This window comes from Anopheles arabiensis, chromosome 2, assembly GCF_016920715.1.
Source record: "Anopheles arabiensis isolate DONGOLA chromosome 2, AaraD3, whole genome shotgun sequence".
In the NCBI taxonomy this organism is placed as follows: domain Eukaryota; kingdom Metazoa; phylum Arthropoda; class Insecta; order Diptera; family Culicidae; genus Anopheles; species Anopheles arabiensis.
In genome coordinates this window covers 73,767,004-73,784,192 of record NC_053517.1, presented here as the reverse complement: position 1 = coordinate 73,784,192, position 17,189 = coordinate 73,767,004, and the positions used below count along the sequence as shown (strand labels likewise).

The following is a 17,189-nucleotide window of genomic DNA, read 5'->3' as shown; positions in this document are numbered from 1 at the left end:
CCTGAACTCACTGGTTGAATTTCGATTGAAACATGCGAACAATTGAATGTGTCCCTTTTAGTTGGCACGTTTTTCCATACATTTATTTTTTAATTTTTTCTCTACAGCAAACTATCGAGCGTTCAACTAAAAAGCATGCGAACTAAATATTGCCGCCGAAAGGTCCTGTAATTTCAAGTTCGCAAACTTTGAGCTCGTCCGCTATGCGCTGTGGATACCTTTGTGTACACACCTTATGCTGCTGGCGAAAACATATGTTGGGGCGAAATTTGGTAAACGTCAAACGATCCAATCGTAAACAACGCGCACGTGCATTCGGTAAGCGATTTCACAGAATCATTTCGTCGATCAGACAATAAAAACTAAATCAAAATGTATCTTATGTACGATTTAAATGAAAATAGCGAAAGGGTTTACACCCTGAAGGTAAGTGTGAGCGTAATTCTTCGAGACCGGTCGTTCTAACCGTTTCCCTGCTCTTGCAGAAAAACAACGCAGAAGGCAAGCCGACCCAATCAGCACATCCGGCGAGATTTTCTCCAGAGGACAAGTACTCTCGCTACCGTATCATCATCAAGAAGCGTTTTGGATTGCTGCTGACGCAGAAGCCCGAGCCCGTGTACTGATCGGCTGAATCGTTAAAAATTCCACTCTACCGTTTAAAAATAAAGCTCCGAATTTAAGATGTAACTTCCTACCGTTTATTGCGTGTCCGTTTCTATCGCTTCGATTTACTTCAGCTTTCGGCTCAAACCGACCGTATAATCGTACAGCTTTGTGTTGGTAAACTCGCCCCGCATATCCAGCATGTAAAACAGTGCCCTGTTCTTGATCTTCACCGGTACCGTGACACGTGCTGCCTCGCGGGACTCCTGCGCGGAAACGTACTTCAGCGGCACGTCCATGATTCGGTTGGTCCCGAACGGAGCATATGTAACGACGCTCACCTTGTCGCCACCTTTGCGCAACACCAAATAGCGTACGGATCGCAACGTGAACATCCACGAAGCGAACAGCACTCCGTATCCTAGAAGGGAACCCCGCACATTGGCGTGAATTATAGACCTCTTTTAATTTGTTTTTCGAGCATCACTCACCTATGAAGAAGCACATTATCGCTATGCCATTGCGGTATTTATTTTCTCCCAAATTTACCCTTTTGTACCATGGTAGGTCCTCTTTGCCATCTTCCTGCACGGGGGCATCCTTCAGCGTGGTGTAGGAAAAGTGGCACAGATAGCCCCAGAACAGAAATTGCGACACGGCAAAGATGTTCAACACTTTGAAGAAGCGCGGATTTTCGTACTTAAACAGCATCACATCCTTGGGAACTTTGGTGTTCACATCGTACACGCGGTTTGCCGGTGCTTGGGTCGACTGCCCCCGCTGTACGGTCGAACGGATCACACTCCCGCAGGACGGGTAACGGGTTCCTAGAGTAGCAAGAATCGAAGTAGGCTTACCCAGGTGACCATTGAGCGAAGACAGCAACCGTAAAATCATGTTTTGGACGATTGTTGTTTCTTTTCGCGCGAATAAATGATTAGTTATCTAACTGCATTATGAAGCGGCGAAGTTTGTTTATATTTACAATAATACCCCCTCTAATCAAATGGGACTGCAAATGGCCATCAACGTGACATTTGTTAAAACAGAATTACAAATTTTTTTCATCAAACTATAGAAAATACTTTTATTAGTGTGTTTTGAAAGTAACACAAATAAATATTGATTAAAACACGAGATACATCGGTCTAGAGATAACATCTTTTAACGTCAAATTTATTTGTTTTATAAAAAATATTAAATTACATTAGCTTTCAAATCGGTCAAAAGAATGCATAATTATGCTACTCTATGACTCAAAGGATTGCTAGAATTTCATACAGAGTAATTAAGAGGCAATAGATAAAACGAACTCAAAAAATGACATTTGCGATTGACATCAAAACAGATAGTGTGGAGTGCGCCAATGATCTGATTCTAATCACAACATGCACTTTGCGATAAATGATATTATTTTTACAATTTATGAAAACTATGAAACTATGCTATATAATGCGCAAAATGCTACATAACCTCTCTCATTCTCTATATATATTATGCTACCTTCGTATTGTTATAACCCTTAGGAGATGTATTTTCTTGCTAAAACAATAATATTGTAGCAGCAAGTTGTCATAATAGCTCTGAAAACAGTGCATGGCTGCTATTAATGTTACAGGACATGATGATCATTCTTTAGAAATGATATTCACCTGATAGTATACTACCAGCTAAACAATTGAGTAAACGAAGGTGATCATTAAATGAAACAAAATTCTACAAAACACACACACATACTTTTCGCGGAGAGAGCGCAACTGCGAAAGAGAAATACAGGCGGTCCCCGAGATACACGGTAGCTCTTATACGCGGATTCGGAGATACGCGGTTTTCTAAATTTGACAGTTCTTTGAGCAAATTGTACTGATTTGACACATCAGTTGTAAATTGCCAAATAATTTCCGTTTCGATGGAATGTTAAAAACTATTTCAAAAGGTTTAAAACTGTTATATTCAGTCAGAATCATATCAAATAATTCATAACCAGGCTAAAATCGCCCCCTACTTGCAAAATTACACGAAAATTAGTGATATTTTAGCTGGAAATCAAGAGATTCGACTTACGCGGAGATTCGAGATACGCGGTATTTTGCGGACGTTTTCGGTCCCCATTAACCGTGTATCTCGGGGACTACATGTATAGATGGCTAGAGAGAGAGCGTCATTGCTAGAACTGTCAAACTTATAGGCGCCTTTGTGCGAAAGACAGAGAGAAAGGGAGCAAAGCAAGCTGTGAAAAATATTTCACTATCACTTTTCGTTAGTGTTTGTGTAGCCTTTGTGCAGTGAGGACGTGTATTTAGTGCTTCTTAGTGCTCCCGTGGTCCTTATTAGGGTTTCACATGAAACAATTTCTCCTACACAGTAAGTAGTTGGTAATATGTACATTATATGTTTACATTACAATTCTACACACAATACATACACAATAACAATTATTATTAATAATATTTCTTATTTCTATTTGGCACTTTTAATAATGTTTAATAGTTAACTTTATATAATTGATTTAGTAAAACATGTATTACTTATCATACAAATCTAATGCTGAATTTGCATTATTCTAAATGTTCAACTATAAAGGTCACTCCTGTGTTGACATTATATAAATCGACCACAATCCTCATTTAACTAATCTATCGTCATTAGTTGACAATAACAACATTACAATTCTCCGAACGACATAAGGAACTCCATACGAGTGCCTGTGTACGTTTATATAAGGTTCACCTCATATAACTATTGTATGGTAATATGCCTGTACAACGCAACACACCGAGAATAGCAGTCGGTAATAGCAGCGCGCATGAGTGTGTGTGCGTGTAGCGAAATCGCACACACAGCAAAGCTACCGACGCGCAAACATGTCTCTCTTGTGGTGTGTGACGGTGCTAGTGGTGGTGGTAAGCGTGCTTCACGGAGGCACAGCAAACCCGGCCAGTAACAGCCGCCTGCGATCTGTTCGTTCACGCTGTAGCACCTTTTCGCCAATCAGTCCATGTACATGGTGAAAGAGGATTATCGTTTCGCTAGTTTTTAGTCGAAATATCACTGTGAACGATGTATGAGCAAGAGTTGTCTATTACGACTTCTGTTTGCAATGATAGTTATGTTGGGTATTTTCCCCGCAATCAATCCCAAAACCTCGAATGGTTGAAATAAAATTCTACCCGTAACCAATTTCATCATTGTTTATCATGGTGGAGGTCGGATAGTTGTATCTTTCTCTCACGAAATGGTAGTAGTACTGCTATCTTTATTTCATGTTGATATCTTGAACTCTATTGGAAATGGTCTCAAGCAGGTCTTTCAGCTTGATAACTTCTTTTTCTTCTTTTCGTTGTATGTTTTTCTGCTTTCGTTTTCACTGCTCTATGAGCTAGAGGTACTTGTTCATTTAGCCTAGAGGCTTTAATTCCTCCGTTGGTCGAATATTCAATCTCGTAAAAAAATTGTCTTTTCAAAACAGAAAGACGTTAAATAATTAATTTATGCAATCAAAACAGAGAAAGTTAGAAACAAATAATCATTTAACAACCACAACCGCAACAACAACAACAACAACAATAAAGAAACATAAATTTTGCTCTTGCTGTACATCCCTAGAGAATGCAATACTTTTCTCGCGATGTTCGGATTGATTACGTCGACGTCGTTGTGTGGACACAAAATGGAAGATTTACACACACACATTCACGTTTGTTAGCAGAACTGCTCAAATGACTTTTTTTTTCGACGAAAAGTATTGCATGACATGAATATAGCAATAGAGGAATATATATTGAAACGATCGCAAAATATATGTAGCGAAGCCAATTCTTCAAAATGAATTTAAATGGAACTCGCTATTCATAGTTGATATTCCAATGGAAGCGGCGTATTCGTTGTATAAATGTTGTGTTAGGTCTATATCAAGAACGGTGGTCTTAACTAACCATTGAAGGGCGTTGGCGATTGGTTACTCTTGACATAAATTGACACATGATATCTGCCAGCCGAAAGTGTTTTCCTCTGGCCTTGAACATGACGTCAAAAGTAAATGTTAAAACTTGATCATCTTTTCATCACAGCGTACTTTGACGGTCGCGAACGATTTCGCATACTTTTGAGATGATGATAGCATCAGAGCGTATTAGCCCCAGCACGTAGGCTGTGACATTATAGTATTTGTGTAATGTATTCGCCACTGTAGAGCGTTCAAAGAATTGTCCATAGCGATGTAGTAGGGTGCATCTTCGCAAACATCTGCAAACTTCTCAGGGATTTCTCTTGATGCTTTGTTGTTCGTCCTATTTTCGATGCCGGCACTGCTGCCATTCTTTGCTCCAGGGATCGTCAGCGGTACTAGCGTTTTGTAAAATATCGTTTTATCGCATGGGAATGATATTGCAAGGTATTCTAGTAACGAACAGCTTTACCAACCGGATCGAATCGGTGCGGTTCTATTCTCTGAGTGCCTAAAATGTCAAGATATCCGACAAGTTCGGTTCTGCTTTGTACGGACTTGAGCGAAAACGTATGATTGCCTCGAGCTAGAGAAAGAAAGGCGTGGTATCTACCGATCATGCTCATTGAGCAGTTGATCGAGCTACATTTAGAATCCTAGTAGTAGCTTTTATGGGTAGGTGCGGTGGAATCCATTCTACATCGAAATGTACTTAGAGAAGGTGAAGAGAGAGCGCGGGAGAGGGCGAGCGGAAATGAGGAAACAGGATAGGATCATCACGCTGGATTTACCGACCCTATTGTCCTTTGCCGGGAAGGGGAAAGAGGTACAGGATCTCACAACTACACAGCCACGCGCCAAACACGTTACCGCGCGTTTTGCTCTCCCGTGCGCTCTCAGATAGTCAGAGAGAAAGAGAGAAAGAGCGGGTCGATAACCTTCCCGCTCACGCTCACGCAGCAACAGAGTCGTTGTGTGATGTTTGACACACACATACACACAAACAGTACATGCGTACGCGTACGCGGCATAGGTTTTCGGTGTCTCTTGCTGGACAGAAAAGTGGAGTTTAGAGTTGTTATGAGGTTTGTTTGACAATTTTCCCTTTAATTGTGAGCTTGCTAAAATGCGTACCTACTCGTATTTGCAATCTTAATGTACATAAAAATGGTGTAACTTAACGCTGGGTGTTAGTTTGGGTTTCTCCCCGTTCCCTGTGCGGGGGGTAGCACTGGTGAAGCAATTGTGTGTCTGATGTGTGTTCTCCTACTTCTCTTGCAGCCGTCGCTAGTGCTTGAGCAATGATGGACGTGGATCAGCCAGTTTCATCCACCAACGACAAGGAGCAGTCTGCAGCGGATGCCGAAACAGCACAGGAGCTTGTCGCTGAAAAGTCACCCGGGGTTGTTGGGCGTGAAAACGATGATTTGCCTGCCCTATTGATCAGTGACAGTGATGAGGACGATCCACCGAAGGCACCGGCCGGAGAGGAGGGGAAGAGCAAGGCCAGCGATAATTCGGAGCCCGCGAAGCCGGATGTAGCCCCCGGGGACATTTCCGGTATTACACCGATCGAAACGACGATACTAAGCGTGGACGCTAAGGACAAACATGATGACCGTGAGGCTAAAAAAGAGCCAACAACAGTGGCTGAGACCGACGACCAAGCCTCACAGAAGCCGGCGGAGCGGCAGGAATCGGCCTCCCTTTCGCCGCCAGATGACGAAGACCTTTCACTGGTCGAAAACATTGATCTGACCGGTGTTTCCAGTGCGGAGGAATCGGGCATTAGCGAGGAACCGAGCAGTGAAAAGCCCGCCCAGAGGGTGAAGAAAGCAACAGTAGCAGCACCTCCGACGACGCCGGCAAAGTCTAGCGCCGAAATGACCGCACAGGAACTGCTCCAGTCGTTACTGGGAGCGCAAGAGGAAGCATTTGCTGCGCACCAGGCATCCGACGCGAATCGGAGCGATTTGATTGAGTTCAATGACAAAACTGTAGATCAACGGAAAGATGGTGCGACTGTACCGGATGATACGGTTGTAACGCTGGATGATACATCCATTTGCCTTACGGACGGTAAAGCAAATGAAGGAAAGGATAACGGTCACTCTGGTGCGAGTGTACCGCCGGAAAACACTGCCACATCCTTACAGCCGAATTCTGATAAAGTCGAACAGGCGGCGATTTCTTCAGATACGGAAAAGTGCTCCTCTGATAAAAACAGTGAATCGGGAACACAAGAAGGTGCCACCGTGCTAGCGGTGGACTGTTCAGACACTGTACCCATTGATGATGATGTATGTATGCTTGAAGAAATGCCAAATGTAGCTAAAAGTCAACGGCAGCCCGAGGCTAACGAAGGTCCGAGCTCTCCGTGCATTAGCGACAAACCGGAAGGTTCCAGCACCGATGTTGCGAAAGATGTTGCACGGGATAAACCGGCGCCGGTTGGGAACGATAATGGCGATCATGCGAAAGTAACCGATACGGATGCTGACCGGATGGATGAGAGCGAAGCGTCCGAAGCAAATGAACCGCCCAGGAAAAAGGCCCGCTCAATGAGTGCGGCCGATGAGTACCCGTCGACTGAGCCGGCCGATAGTTCATCCCATGCGAAACAGCACGAAACTCGGGAAGAAAAAGACCAGTCAGCAACTGGTACTGCTAAGATAGATAATTTAAATAACCCTTCAAAAGAACAGATGGATGTACCTGCTAGGTTGAATACCGATTTGCTCGAAGCGCAAGCTAAGTCGGCGGCGATAGACTCACTTAGACCAAATGCGGAAACACGGAGCGGTGCGACGCATGAAAATAACGCAACAGAGCATAGTAACCCTGCAAATAAGCAGTGCGCCGAAGCAGATGCTAAAAAGCGTACCGCCGCCCCAGAACCTTCAGTATACCCGTACGTGCTGGTGATAGATGACGACGACGATGAGGACGAGGCCGACAAAAAGACTACCGGGGACGACTCGAAAGTCCAAAGCATGAACCACACTGATAAAAACGCGACGGCAGACTCTGCTCCAGCGGACGGGAAGCAAAGCAGTGATGCTGAGGCGAAGCAGTCCGTTGCGGTCGAATCGAAGGTACGACTCTCACCCATTCCTCCCGAGCTGAAGAGCGCCGTACCGATGCGGATGGATTTTGTGCGAAGGTTTTGCAAACCGTTCACGGGAATGACGCGCTCCGATTTGGAGCAACTGGTGCTGCAGAAGATCAGCGAAGCGCTGGTGTACAAATCGGATAATGCCGCACTGCGAGCGATTATCAAGAAGCAGGCTGTAAAGCTGCAAGGCTTTGAGCGCAGCTTGGCGGACATGACGAGCCACTATGAGGCGCTAAAGCTGGTCGCCGATCGAGCGGTAGAGGACATGAAAAAGCGGGCTAACACTTACATCGCACCGGTGAAAATTACTCGCGCTGTTGGGCTGCAAGTGTCGAGGGGTGGATATGCAGCGGAGACGGGTCACAAGCCGTCCAGCAGTAGTTCCGGAAAACGGAAGGGTGAATCAGCTGCCGTTGCCATGGCAACAGCAGCGGTGAACGGTGTTAGTGAGCATGGTGGCAGTATGCGCGAGGTTTCCAGTGAGATGGCGAAAAGACCCGGCCAGCAGGCAGTGATCGGTGGTGTGCAGCGTGTCACAGTGCAGCGGCATCATGTACCGAATAATGCACCGCAGATGATAACAACTCGCACGAGCCCAAACAATTCCACTACGGCGAACGGGGTGGCACGATCATTCAAACCTTATGTTGCGAAGCTTAGCAATACCGTGACAACGGTTGCTACGTTCACGCCACCGGTCACACCGAACAGACTGTCGATCAATGCCGGCGATGGTTCAAACGCAGTACCGGCGCTCAACAATACTCCACCACCCCTTGCCATTACCGCGACAAGCAGTGACTCCGGAACTAATAGCGTTTCGCCTGGAGTTGATAGTCCTGTGCGCAAAAAGCAACTGCAGAAAATTACTCCCATGCGGCCTCCACTGTCAGCGTACCAGCAGGCGCAGCAAGAGAAACAAGCACGGCAGCAACAGGAGCTTCTGCTGCAACAAATACACGAGCAGAGCCAGCAAGTGCAACGGAAAGCGCAAACCAATGCGTAAGTGCAACAGAAAGCGGAAACGAAATATGCGCATTTAGTTAAAATTATTTTATTAATTTGTTTTTTTTACCTTCCACAGCCGACAAGATGTGCAACCGGGTGAAAATTCCCTCGCCCGACCTTTAGTGGATAATTCTATCCGACCACGCCCGGTAAATGTCCAAGCTCGTGTGTTGAATAGCAACCCGCCCCCTCTCGCAACGAGCAGCTTCCAACTGGCTTCGGTCAGTGCGTTGCGAACTTCCTCCACCACTGTAAGCTCCACCACGTCGCCGTCGACCCAGAAAAGACCGAACCCTCAACCATCGTCCACGGTTGTCTCCTCCTCTGTGGACGATTCTTTGATCGATTTGACGGAGGAAGATGAAACGCAGGGAGGGGGAAGGCGATACGGCCTCGTCGAATGCTGCCAAGCGGCCGAGACCTTCTCTGAATGGCACGCAAACGTTTGCATTAGCACAAGCGCCTACAGTCATTCCAACCTCACAGGTTGCTACCAACCAGCTGATGCGCATTCAGGCAAGGCTTGCCAAGCCCGACGGCAGTGGAGCTATTGCTACCGTGGCGTCAAACTCGCCAGTCGTCAGTCCAGTATATCAGCATAATGGTGTCGTTGTACGACCTGCGATAAACGTTAAACGCGTAAATGCACCCCCGTTGCAACCAATCCGCCAACCCATCTATACTAGCAGTGTGGCACGGCCGCCGGTTTCATCCACAGGTATGAATCAATAAATTCACATCTTTCTACTTCCATTTTCCAGATTTCATACCACCTTTAGTTTAACGCGGAACGATATTTTACAAGTTTTAATTGTTTTTCGTATTTGGCGCAACGACCTTATGGGGTCGGTATTGGCCCGCCTAATCGACTAATGAACGTGTTACTTGTTGGTGAACTTATTAACGGATTGTCCGTCATGCTTGTAGTGTTTGGTGTAACGTTCTACGCGTACATGACGACCTATACAGGCATTTGAATCAGTTCTTGCTACGGGGGTATGGTCCATGAATCGTATGAGCTGACAATTGTACCACGGGATCGTGCAGTCGTGCCTACAGTACTTGAATCCATGACGGACACTAACAAATATGTTTTTGTTTGAATCTAATTTATTTTTAGGCTTGGTTGGCAAACTCTAATTACTAACCGAAATATGTTTTAATAGCTGTTCTATATGTGATACTTTATAGGATTTTAATATGATAAAAATCTAGGCCGAATGTCTAGGCAAAATTTGCGGCTAGTTCAACAGTGAATTACGCATTTTCATGCAAAAATGCGTCCAGTGACGACATTTTTTGACGACACTGTAGAATGAACGAGTGAAAATCGAATGCGATGCTTCAAGCAGTGTGAATGTTTACATGTTATGGTCGATGTTTGTCACCGTTCGCAATACTGGCCAGGTACGCAGTTTGTCAGCCAAAGGAAATTAGTTTTCTTTACATGGTCACAACCAATGCTTCAAAGTGTAACTGTCAATGTCATAAAAAAATCTGATTGAAACAAAATCCATGTCAGCGTCACGTCCTCAAGTGATATGACCAGAGGTGATACTCTAAATCAGTAGTCTCCAACCTGTGGTGCGTGGCGTTAACAGATGTGGACCGTAAAAAATATGAAAAAAGAATACCTTATATTACCGTGCATTTTTGCAATATTATACATATCGTGCATTTTCCCCCCATAGTCCAAACTAAATTTTCAACAGGCATGTGGGCTAGAATAAGATTTAAACATATTTTGATCAAAAACTTTGAACTAAGTTTAAAAAAATGTATGCTCTCAATGGATGTGGGTCGCAGCTAATTTATTTTCAGAGCCAAGTGGTTAGCGATCCTAAAAAGGTTGGAGAGCACTCTAAATGATTGGTGTGACCAGTACATGCTTTGAAACATTTTTGCGACCATTAGTCATTGGTCAGTCACTATGCCATGACTTTTTTTTTACTGTGATCATTTCTGCAAAATGTCACTGACATAGTCATGATAAATCACTGACAAAATGACTGAAACAAAATATTGTCAACGTCACGAGCTCTACGGTGATGATCAGAGGTGAGACTCAAACAATTGGTGCGACCATCACATGGTTGGTGACATTTTGTGCAACCAACTCTTAATCAGTCACTTGGTCGTGACATTTTCTGTCGGTGATCATCGCGATAGTCATGGGAGGTATGCGGTGCTTGCGAATGGTTTCAAAAAACAAAATCAGCGTGTTGTCTTTCTCTGTTTGACTCGACAGATAATCAAGCAGACAAAATGAGACAGATTACTTATAGCAATATCTTAGTTGTAATTAAGCACCGATTCTAGAGTGATATCGATTTCCAGGAAGGGGTTTCAGGGTTTCTCGGTCACGGTCAATCGTCTATGGGTCGTCATCAGCCATGGGGACTAGCACGGAAACACTAAAAGTTATACAGGTTCATAAAACAATGAACTAATACATCTTGTGGAATTCATCCCCTCGTAATGTCCGACTAAGAACGTAGACTGAACTTACGTAAAGTTAACTGAACTGTATCTGGACCTGTGTCTGTCAATGGACGATTCGCCATTCTGGCTTGGTCCAGGAACCGATTCTATTTCTACTCCGATCTAGTCTCCATTACTGATGAACGAGCCATTTCCAGCAGTAATTGTTTGAAAAGCTCAACTTATAGATTGTTTTCGAGTTACGCGGTTATCGAATTACGCGGATTTGGGATTGATTCATCAAAAGTTAAATCAGAACAATCTGCTTCAAAAATTATCCATTGCAATATAAATTGCATTTTTTTCGTCCAAAAAAAATTAGTCCACTTAAACCCCAGAAATAACAGATTTTTCTGCACGAATCGTATCAAATAAATGATAAAATGCATAAGAGCACTAAATTTAATCACGTTACTCATTGCACTTTGATTAGACGGCCATAAACGAAACGATTCATTGATGCCGGTTTATAGGCGTCGTTGTCCAAAAATAAATCACGAATAGCTTATCATTTACACGTTTATACGAACATGTCGTCATCAACGTATCATCATCTACGTTTATACGAACTATAAACGAAACGAAACGCAACAGTTAAACACAATTATTTGTAACAATTTATCTTTCATGCACCAAATCATTCAATATTGCAAATAGTTTTAGTTTGTTTCAATATAACATTATTATTAAAAAAAGAAAACAAAATCTTGATTCTACCTTTTTCGGATCCTGCAGATCAAGCGTTGATGAAAAAGCGCATCGTAGTGAAACCGTCCATACAAGCTCTGATTGTACCGCTCCCACCACCTGGACCGCAACCGGAAAACGATCCGTCGTGGAAATTGCCCCCACCACAACCAACTATATGCGTTAATAATGTACAAACTGGCATCGTTATATCCTGGTTAATGCCTACCCTCGACCACAGGCATTCCGAAATCGAAAACTATCAGATCTATGCATATCAGGAGTTAGCGGTCCCGAACGCGGTGGAAGAATGGAGACATGTCGGAGACGTTAAGGCGCTGCTATTGCCAATGGCGGTGACGCTCACCCAGTTCCAGGAAGGGCAGCGTTATTACTTCGCCGTACGTGCTATCGACAAACACAAACGTGTAGGAATGTTCAGTGACCCGCGCACCTGGAGCGAATGCAGCGTGTCCAATGCTTAGAGTTAAGCGTTATCTTAAGGTAGCCGCGTTTGAAATAATGTCTAAAACACGATTGCACGGTCTTTCGCTGCATCATATAATATGCTCATAAACATGGCCAACAAACAAACCTTCTTTTTAGTTTTGCTAGAGACCGACTGACTTGTTCGATTAGTTGTAAAATTTCAACTCCGTTGTACATACTCTTTTAACTCCACTTTCAACCGGAAGAATCTATCTTTCAGCTGATGATCTACATCTATCCTCTTGTTAAATTAGCTTTGTATGTATGGTCTTCGTGTGTGTGTTCAGCTGGGAGGAACCGAATAGTCCAAAAAGCGTATGTCCACCATTTTGAGTTATCTGGTCCAAATAAATGTCTTAGAATTGCGTGGTGCAGTACAATGAAATTAATAAGAAGGTGAGGCGTGCCATGCTGGAATTATCTATTAACAAATGATTCTGTGCAACACGTGTGGTGCTGTGCAAAACGATCTGGATGTTAGAATCTTTAACAACAAAAAACATACATCGCCCAAATATTTAGTCATGGCAACTTAGGCAATTTTATCTACAGAACGGAATACATTAGCAAACGGATTGAATAACAATGGCTGTCAGTAACGTCACAATTCATGACATGTTTTTAAAAGTACCAGAACGATTTGTAAGCCAGGACCCTGCAGACGGCCGGTTAACCTAAAAAGGAAGGAGTGCCGTTGTTTTCATACCAGCGCAAAACGATGTCAACATGGACGAGACAAGGTGGTAGAATGTGCAGTTGTAGAACCTCCAGTGTTCCTTCGTTATGAACGAATAAGAATAAATAAATAAATAATTGAATTATGCAGTAAAAATCGGCCTTTTTTCTTCACTATTCAATTGTTATTCCTAAAATTATAATAACAAGTAAGTGAATGTATTTTTCTAGTTTATTTGTTTATTTGTTTGAAGGTTAACCCATCGAACTCATGTGCTTTAAACGGGTGATCTAATATTAGTTTACGCGTGTAAGTGTAAGATAGACGTAAACGCTCCCTGAATGTAGCCTGAGTTAAGTCGAAGTCGAACAAATCAGCGGATGTGTTAAAGCTTCTAGACACGGACGCTATAGGGTTATTTTCTCCGTAACGCTTGTTGCCTCGATCGAGTGAGAGAAGTACACGATGCCGGGCTGCTACTCTGGGTACGTGGAAATTGATTTGCTCTAGGATACGCGGTGCGTCTATCGTTCGGTTCAGAACTCCTGCTACGAACAGAGCCTGAGCCTTTTTCCTGCGGTTGCTCAATGTCTCAAGACCTAGTAGTAGACAACGCGATTCGTAGGGTGGCAACCGAGAGCTTTCATTCCACGGTAACATCCGAAGAGCGTAACGAGATAGCTTTCTATCGACTGATTCTATCCTCTCTATCCACACGTGCATGAAAGGACACCACACAATAGACGTGTATTCTAAAATAGATCTAACCAGACTAGCATAAAGTGCGGTAAAGGCAGTTGGGTCACTAAAATCTCTTGTCATCTTTAACATAAATCCTAATGTTCTGTTTGCGCGATTTACGATATCCTCATAGTACAAGTGTTGTGTATTATGCATTTTTCATGAAATCTTAAAAAATTACTAATCTTTTGAAATTCCTATGAATCTCGAAAGATTTATGAATCTGCAAAAAAATAAAATAAAAATAATCGCTGAGGATTTATGAATCTTAAGAGCCAACATTTGCATTACAGGGTTTTCCAAGTCAGTTTTGAATGTAAACATTGTTATTCACGGCATCCAATATGTTTTTCAACAGCTATCAAATAGTTTATTTGTATCAAAATGAATTTTCAGTTTCAACACATGATTTTCAACAAAGAACTGTCAAACTCAATCCAGCTTGAGACTTGTTGAAAATCATGCTGCAGAAATTAAAAATTTTTATGATGGAAATGAAATGCCATATCGATGTGGAACAACATTTTGCACGCGGTGAATAACAATGTTTACATTCGAAACTGACTTGGTAAACCCTGTAAGCTGTTATTGGAATCATTCATTAGATTTTTCTTTAAAACCGAGTTATGGTATAAGAAAGTACATTTTTGATGACGGATACATGCTCACCTGCTTCGATTCAGCTCATCCCAGTATTCTTATTCCTATCGCTTGCCTTTATCATTCACACCGTATCGTGTTGCGCTCGACTGAAGTAAATTTTCTTGCACTTACTTTTTCTTCTGCAAAAATGTTATTAGTAGTACTAACGTCTTTGATGTTCTTTGAGTACAAGCGTATTGTGCACTGTTCAAAACAAACTGGACGTAACTAACAGTCAGTATCACGTTACGATTGTAAAATTCTGCGTCATCAGGAAGTTATCGGGAATTAACAGCCAATCAAGATGGTGTTCACCACCCCATTGGCAAAGCGTCGTCTTTGCGTTGCGTCACTGGTCGCATAACCTTTTATTGCACCACCACCCCTAATTGTAGTTTAGTTTGCAGTTGTACGGATTTGAGCAATTCCTCAATCTAGCTCCACTGTACTGTGCTAAAGAAAAATGATGCATTCGATTGTTGTATTGGTAAGCAATAGAACGTTATGTACTCTGCAGGCAACAAATTCGAGATGGATGAAGTTACACTGGACGGTTTTCTTATTCGGCCACTTTGCACATGATGTAATGTGATTGTTTCTATTTGAAGTAAGGCTAGAACATAACATTGTATTCTTTTCAGAAAATTTTCTTTTACCCTGTCCTTGGACTTGCGAAAATGTTCCAGTTTTGCAATCGAATCTTTTACCAATTTGCTGTTTAATAAAGTAATGATGGTAAATCCGAAAGTAATTTAAATTAGTAATTTTGGTCATAGAAAAATGGATTTGCTATAGAATTTCAGAAAACATAAACTTATAAAGAAATCTTATCTTAATTATGCACTTAAGTCTCGTTCGTGTTGTGTTTTTTTACGTTTTCTTCATAAAAGATAAAGAAATTCAATAGTATCGTGGAATTAAAATTATTTTAGGAATAATAAAATTCAAAATTAATACAACAAATCATCCTCTCAGGATATACTGCAAATTTACAACTACATACGAACGCATCTATTGCAACTAGTGATGGGAAAAATGAAGTTTTCGGTGGAATCGATTCCGGCTAGCTCCGAAGTTTTCTGGAATCGATTCTGGATCGTAGGTCCTGAATCAATTTCCGGAATCGGTTCCGGAATTAATCCCATTTGTGGAGTCAATCCTGATTCCGTTACCGGGGCAAATTGTGATTCCCAGGTCGATTCCGATTCCCGAGCCGATTCTGATAGTGGAAGAACTAAAGAAATGGCTACGAAATCATCTCCGAAATAGACTCCGGAATCGGAATGGAATTCAGCATTATAATCGGCACCGGAATTGATTCCGAATACGGAATCGGAATCGGGTAGATTCGACTTCGAGGTCCCACCACTAATTGCAACACAAGCAAGAATAAACCAAAACTATCAAGCATCTAACATCTAGCCCGTGCTGATACAGCTTCATCATAATTGTAGCAACAACGAACTAACATGTACAAACAAAGCAAAACTCACGCACACATACAGCCCTCAAACCACGAATCCTGCTTTGTTTGCCCTTGTACCACAACGGCTAGTGTCCTTGGCGCTATAGCCGTATTAGTACCATTCTAATCCATTACTCCCCACTCGGCGGTTTGTTCTTCCACGCCGGTGTCCTTTAATGTTGTTGTGGCGTGGATGTATGCTTAGGAAGAAGGAGTTTATTTGCACACGCTGTGGTCGCATGTGTTGTTTACAAATGTGTTTAAACTTCATTTTCTAATACGAGGGTGCGGATAGTGCATTCAAACATAAAAAGGATATCGGGTCCTGGGTTTATAGTGAACACTAAAATTGATTTAAAAAAGTCATTTCCAAATAAGAAATAGAAATTAAATATTTATTTGCAGCAGGAGTGTATGACGATATGATCAAACCCATGTTTCAGCAGTTACATTTTCCCGCGCGGAAACGTACAGCCAAATTCCTCTCCGAGGGTCTTTGATCTTTATTGCCTAATTCTTGTCACTCTCGAAACAATGTGCCGCAAACAAACGGTTGACGTGATAAAACAACAGTTTAAGGACTTACGGTTCTGTCTTTCGAGCAAATTTTTCAACATATATTGAGTAAAGCACAAGATAGAGAAAGAGAAAGAGAACAAGTTTCTCGGAGCAATGCAACGGAGAATAAACTGAGAATGCAGGGTTATTCAGTTAGGAATTATTCATAAACCATCTAGTACATCAGAATAATTAATGAAAATGAGTGTCGGAAAGTACGCGAACGAACGGATTCAATGATATTGGATAACGGATATGTATTTGGAAAATATTAAAGAAAACACCAAACCAATCGATTATTTTTTCAATGACGATAATCATAGTGCAATACAAATATCTTCTCGACATTATTAAATACAAAATTGTTCGTATACCGTATAGCTTCGAATTACGGACACTTAGCCATTTTTGGCATTTAATATTTTTTTACTGATTCAATTTTAATCAGTCAAACCCTCACATAACTCACTTTACCTAAGCAAATCTTCTACAGTTCAAAAGAGAGATAATAAAATATAAGGATTTTTAATAATTTTACTCGATACATTTCAAAATGTCATGAAACTGCAACAATATTTTGATTCATATTACGGACACCCTCAAAAGATCGTCAATAATATTCAAATTCAGATTCATTTTAAATCGAGACTTCTGCAAAAGCTCTGTAACTAGCTTCATTGCAAGATAAGCTGCACTCTGCATAGGATTGACGAACCATGATTTTCATGCCACAACTGGCGCATTGACCTGCATACTAATCTTGATTTTTTTTTTC

The 17,189-nt window shown here is 42.1% G+C and overlaps 3 protein-coding genes across 3 annotated transcripts; 2 read left to right on the top strand and 1 right to left on the bottom strand.

Annotated features, from left to right (window-relative positions):
- Window positions 1-269: 269 nt before the first annotated feature.
- Window positions 270-690, top strand: LOC120893362 (H/ACA ribonucleoprotein complex subunit 3). The gene is made up of 2 exons (XM_040295186.1): window positions 270-426; window positions 486-690. Exons 1-2 carry the CDS (start codon window positions 373-375, stop codon window positions 624-626), a joined length of 195 nt encoding a protein of 64 aa, XP_040151120.1. The 5' UTR covers window positions 270-372; the 3' UTR covers window positions 627-690.
- On the bottom strand, window positions 679-1,614 carry LOC120893360 (transmembrane protein 223). Its single transcript, XM_040295179.1, has 2 exons — window positions 1,098-1,614; window positions 679-1,027 (listed from the first exon to the last, which is right to left on the bottom strand). The coding sequence occupies exons 1-2, from the start codon at window positions 1,501-1,503 to the stop codon at window positions 732-734; spliced, it is 702 nt and encodes a 233-aa protein (XP_040151113.1). The 5' UTR covers window positions 1,504-1,614; the 3' UTR covers window positions 679-731.
- Window positions 1,615-2,852: 1,238 nt separating this feature from the next.
- On the top strand, window positions 2,853-13,164 carry LOC120894172 (activating transcription factor 7-interacting protein 1). The gene is given in 5 exon segments (XM_040296600.1): window positions 2,853-2,970; window positions 5,834-8,669; window positions 8,752-9,274; window positions 9,276-9,393; window positions 11,892-13,164. Coding segments are annotated over 4 exon segments (3,891 nt in total). The 5' UTR covers window positions 2,853-2,970; window positions 5,834-5,856; the 3' UTR covers window positions 12,329-13,164.
- Window positions 13,165-17,189: the final 4,025 nt, after the last annotated feature.

Coding starts and splice junctions, on each gene's coding strand:
- LOC120893362 (XM_040295186.1), top strand. CDS start 373: ATGTATCTTATGTACGATTTAAATGAAAATAGCGAAAGGGTTTACACC. Junction 427..485: donor AAAGGGTTTACACCCTGAAG/GTAAGTGTGAGC, acceptor CTGCTCTTGCAG/AAAAACAACGCAGAAGGCAA.
- LOC120893360 (XM_040295179.1), bottom strand. CDS start 1,503: ATGATTTTACGGTTGCTGTCTTCGCTCAATGGTCACCTGGGTAAGCCT. Junction 1,028..1,097: donor GATAATGTGCTTCTTCATAG/GTGAGTGATGCT, acceptor GTTCCCTTCTAG/GATACGGAGTGCTGTTCGCT.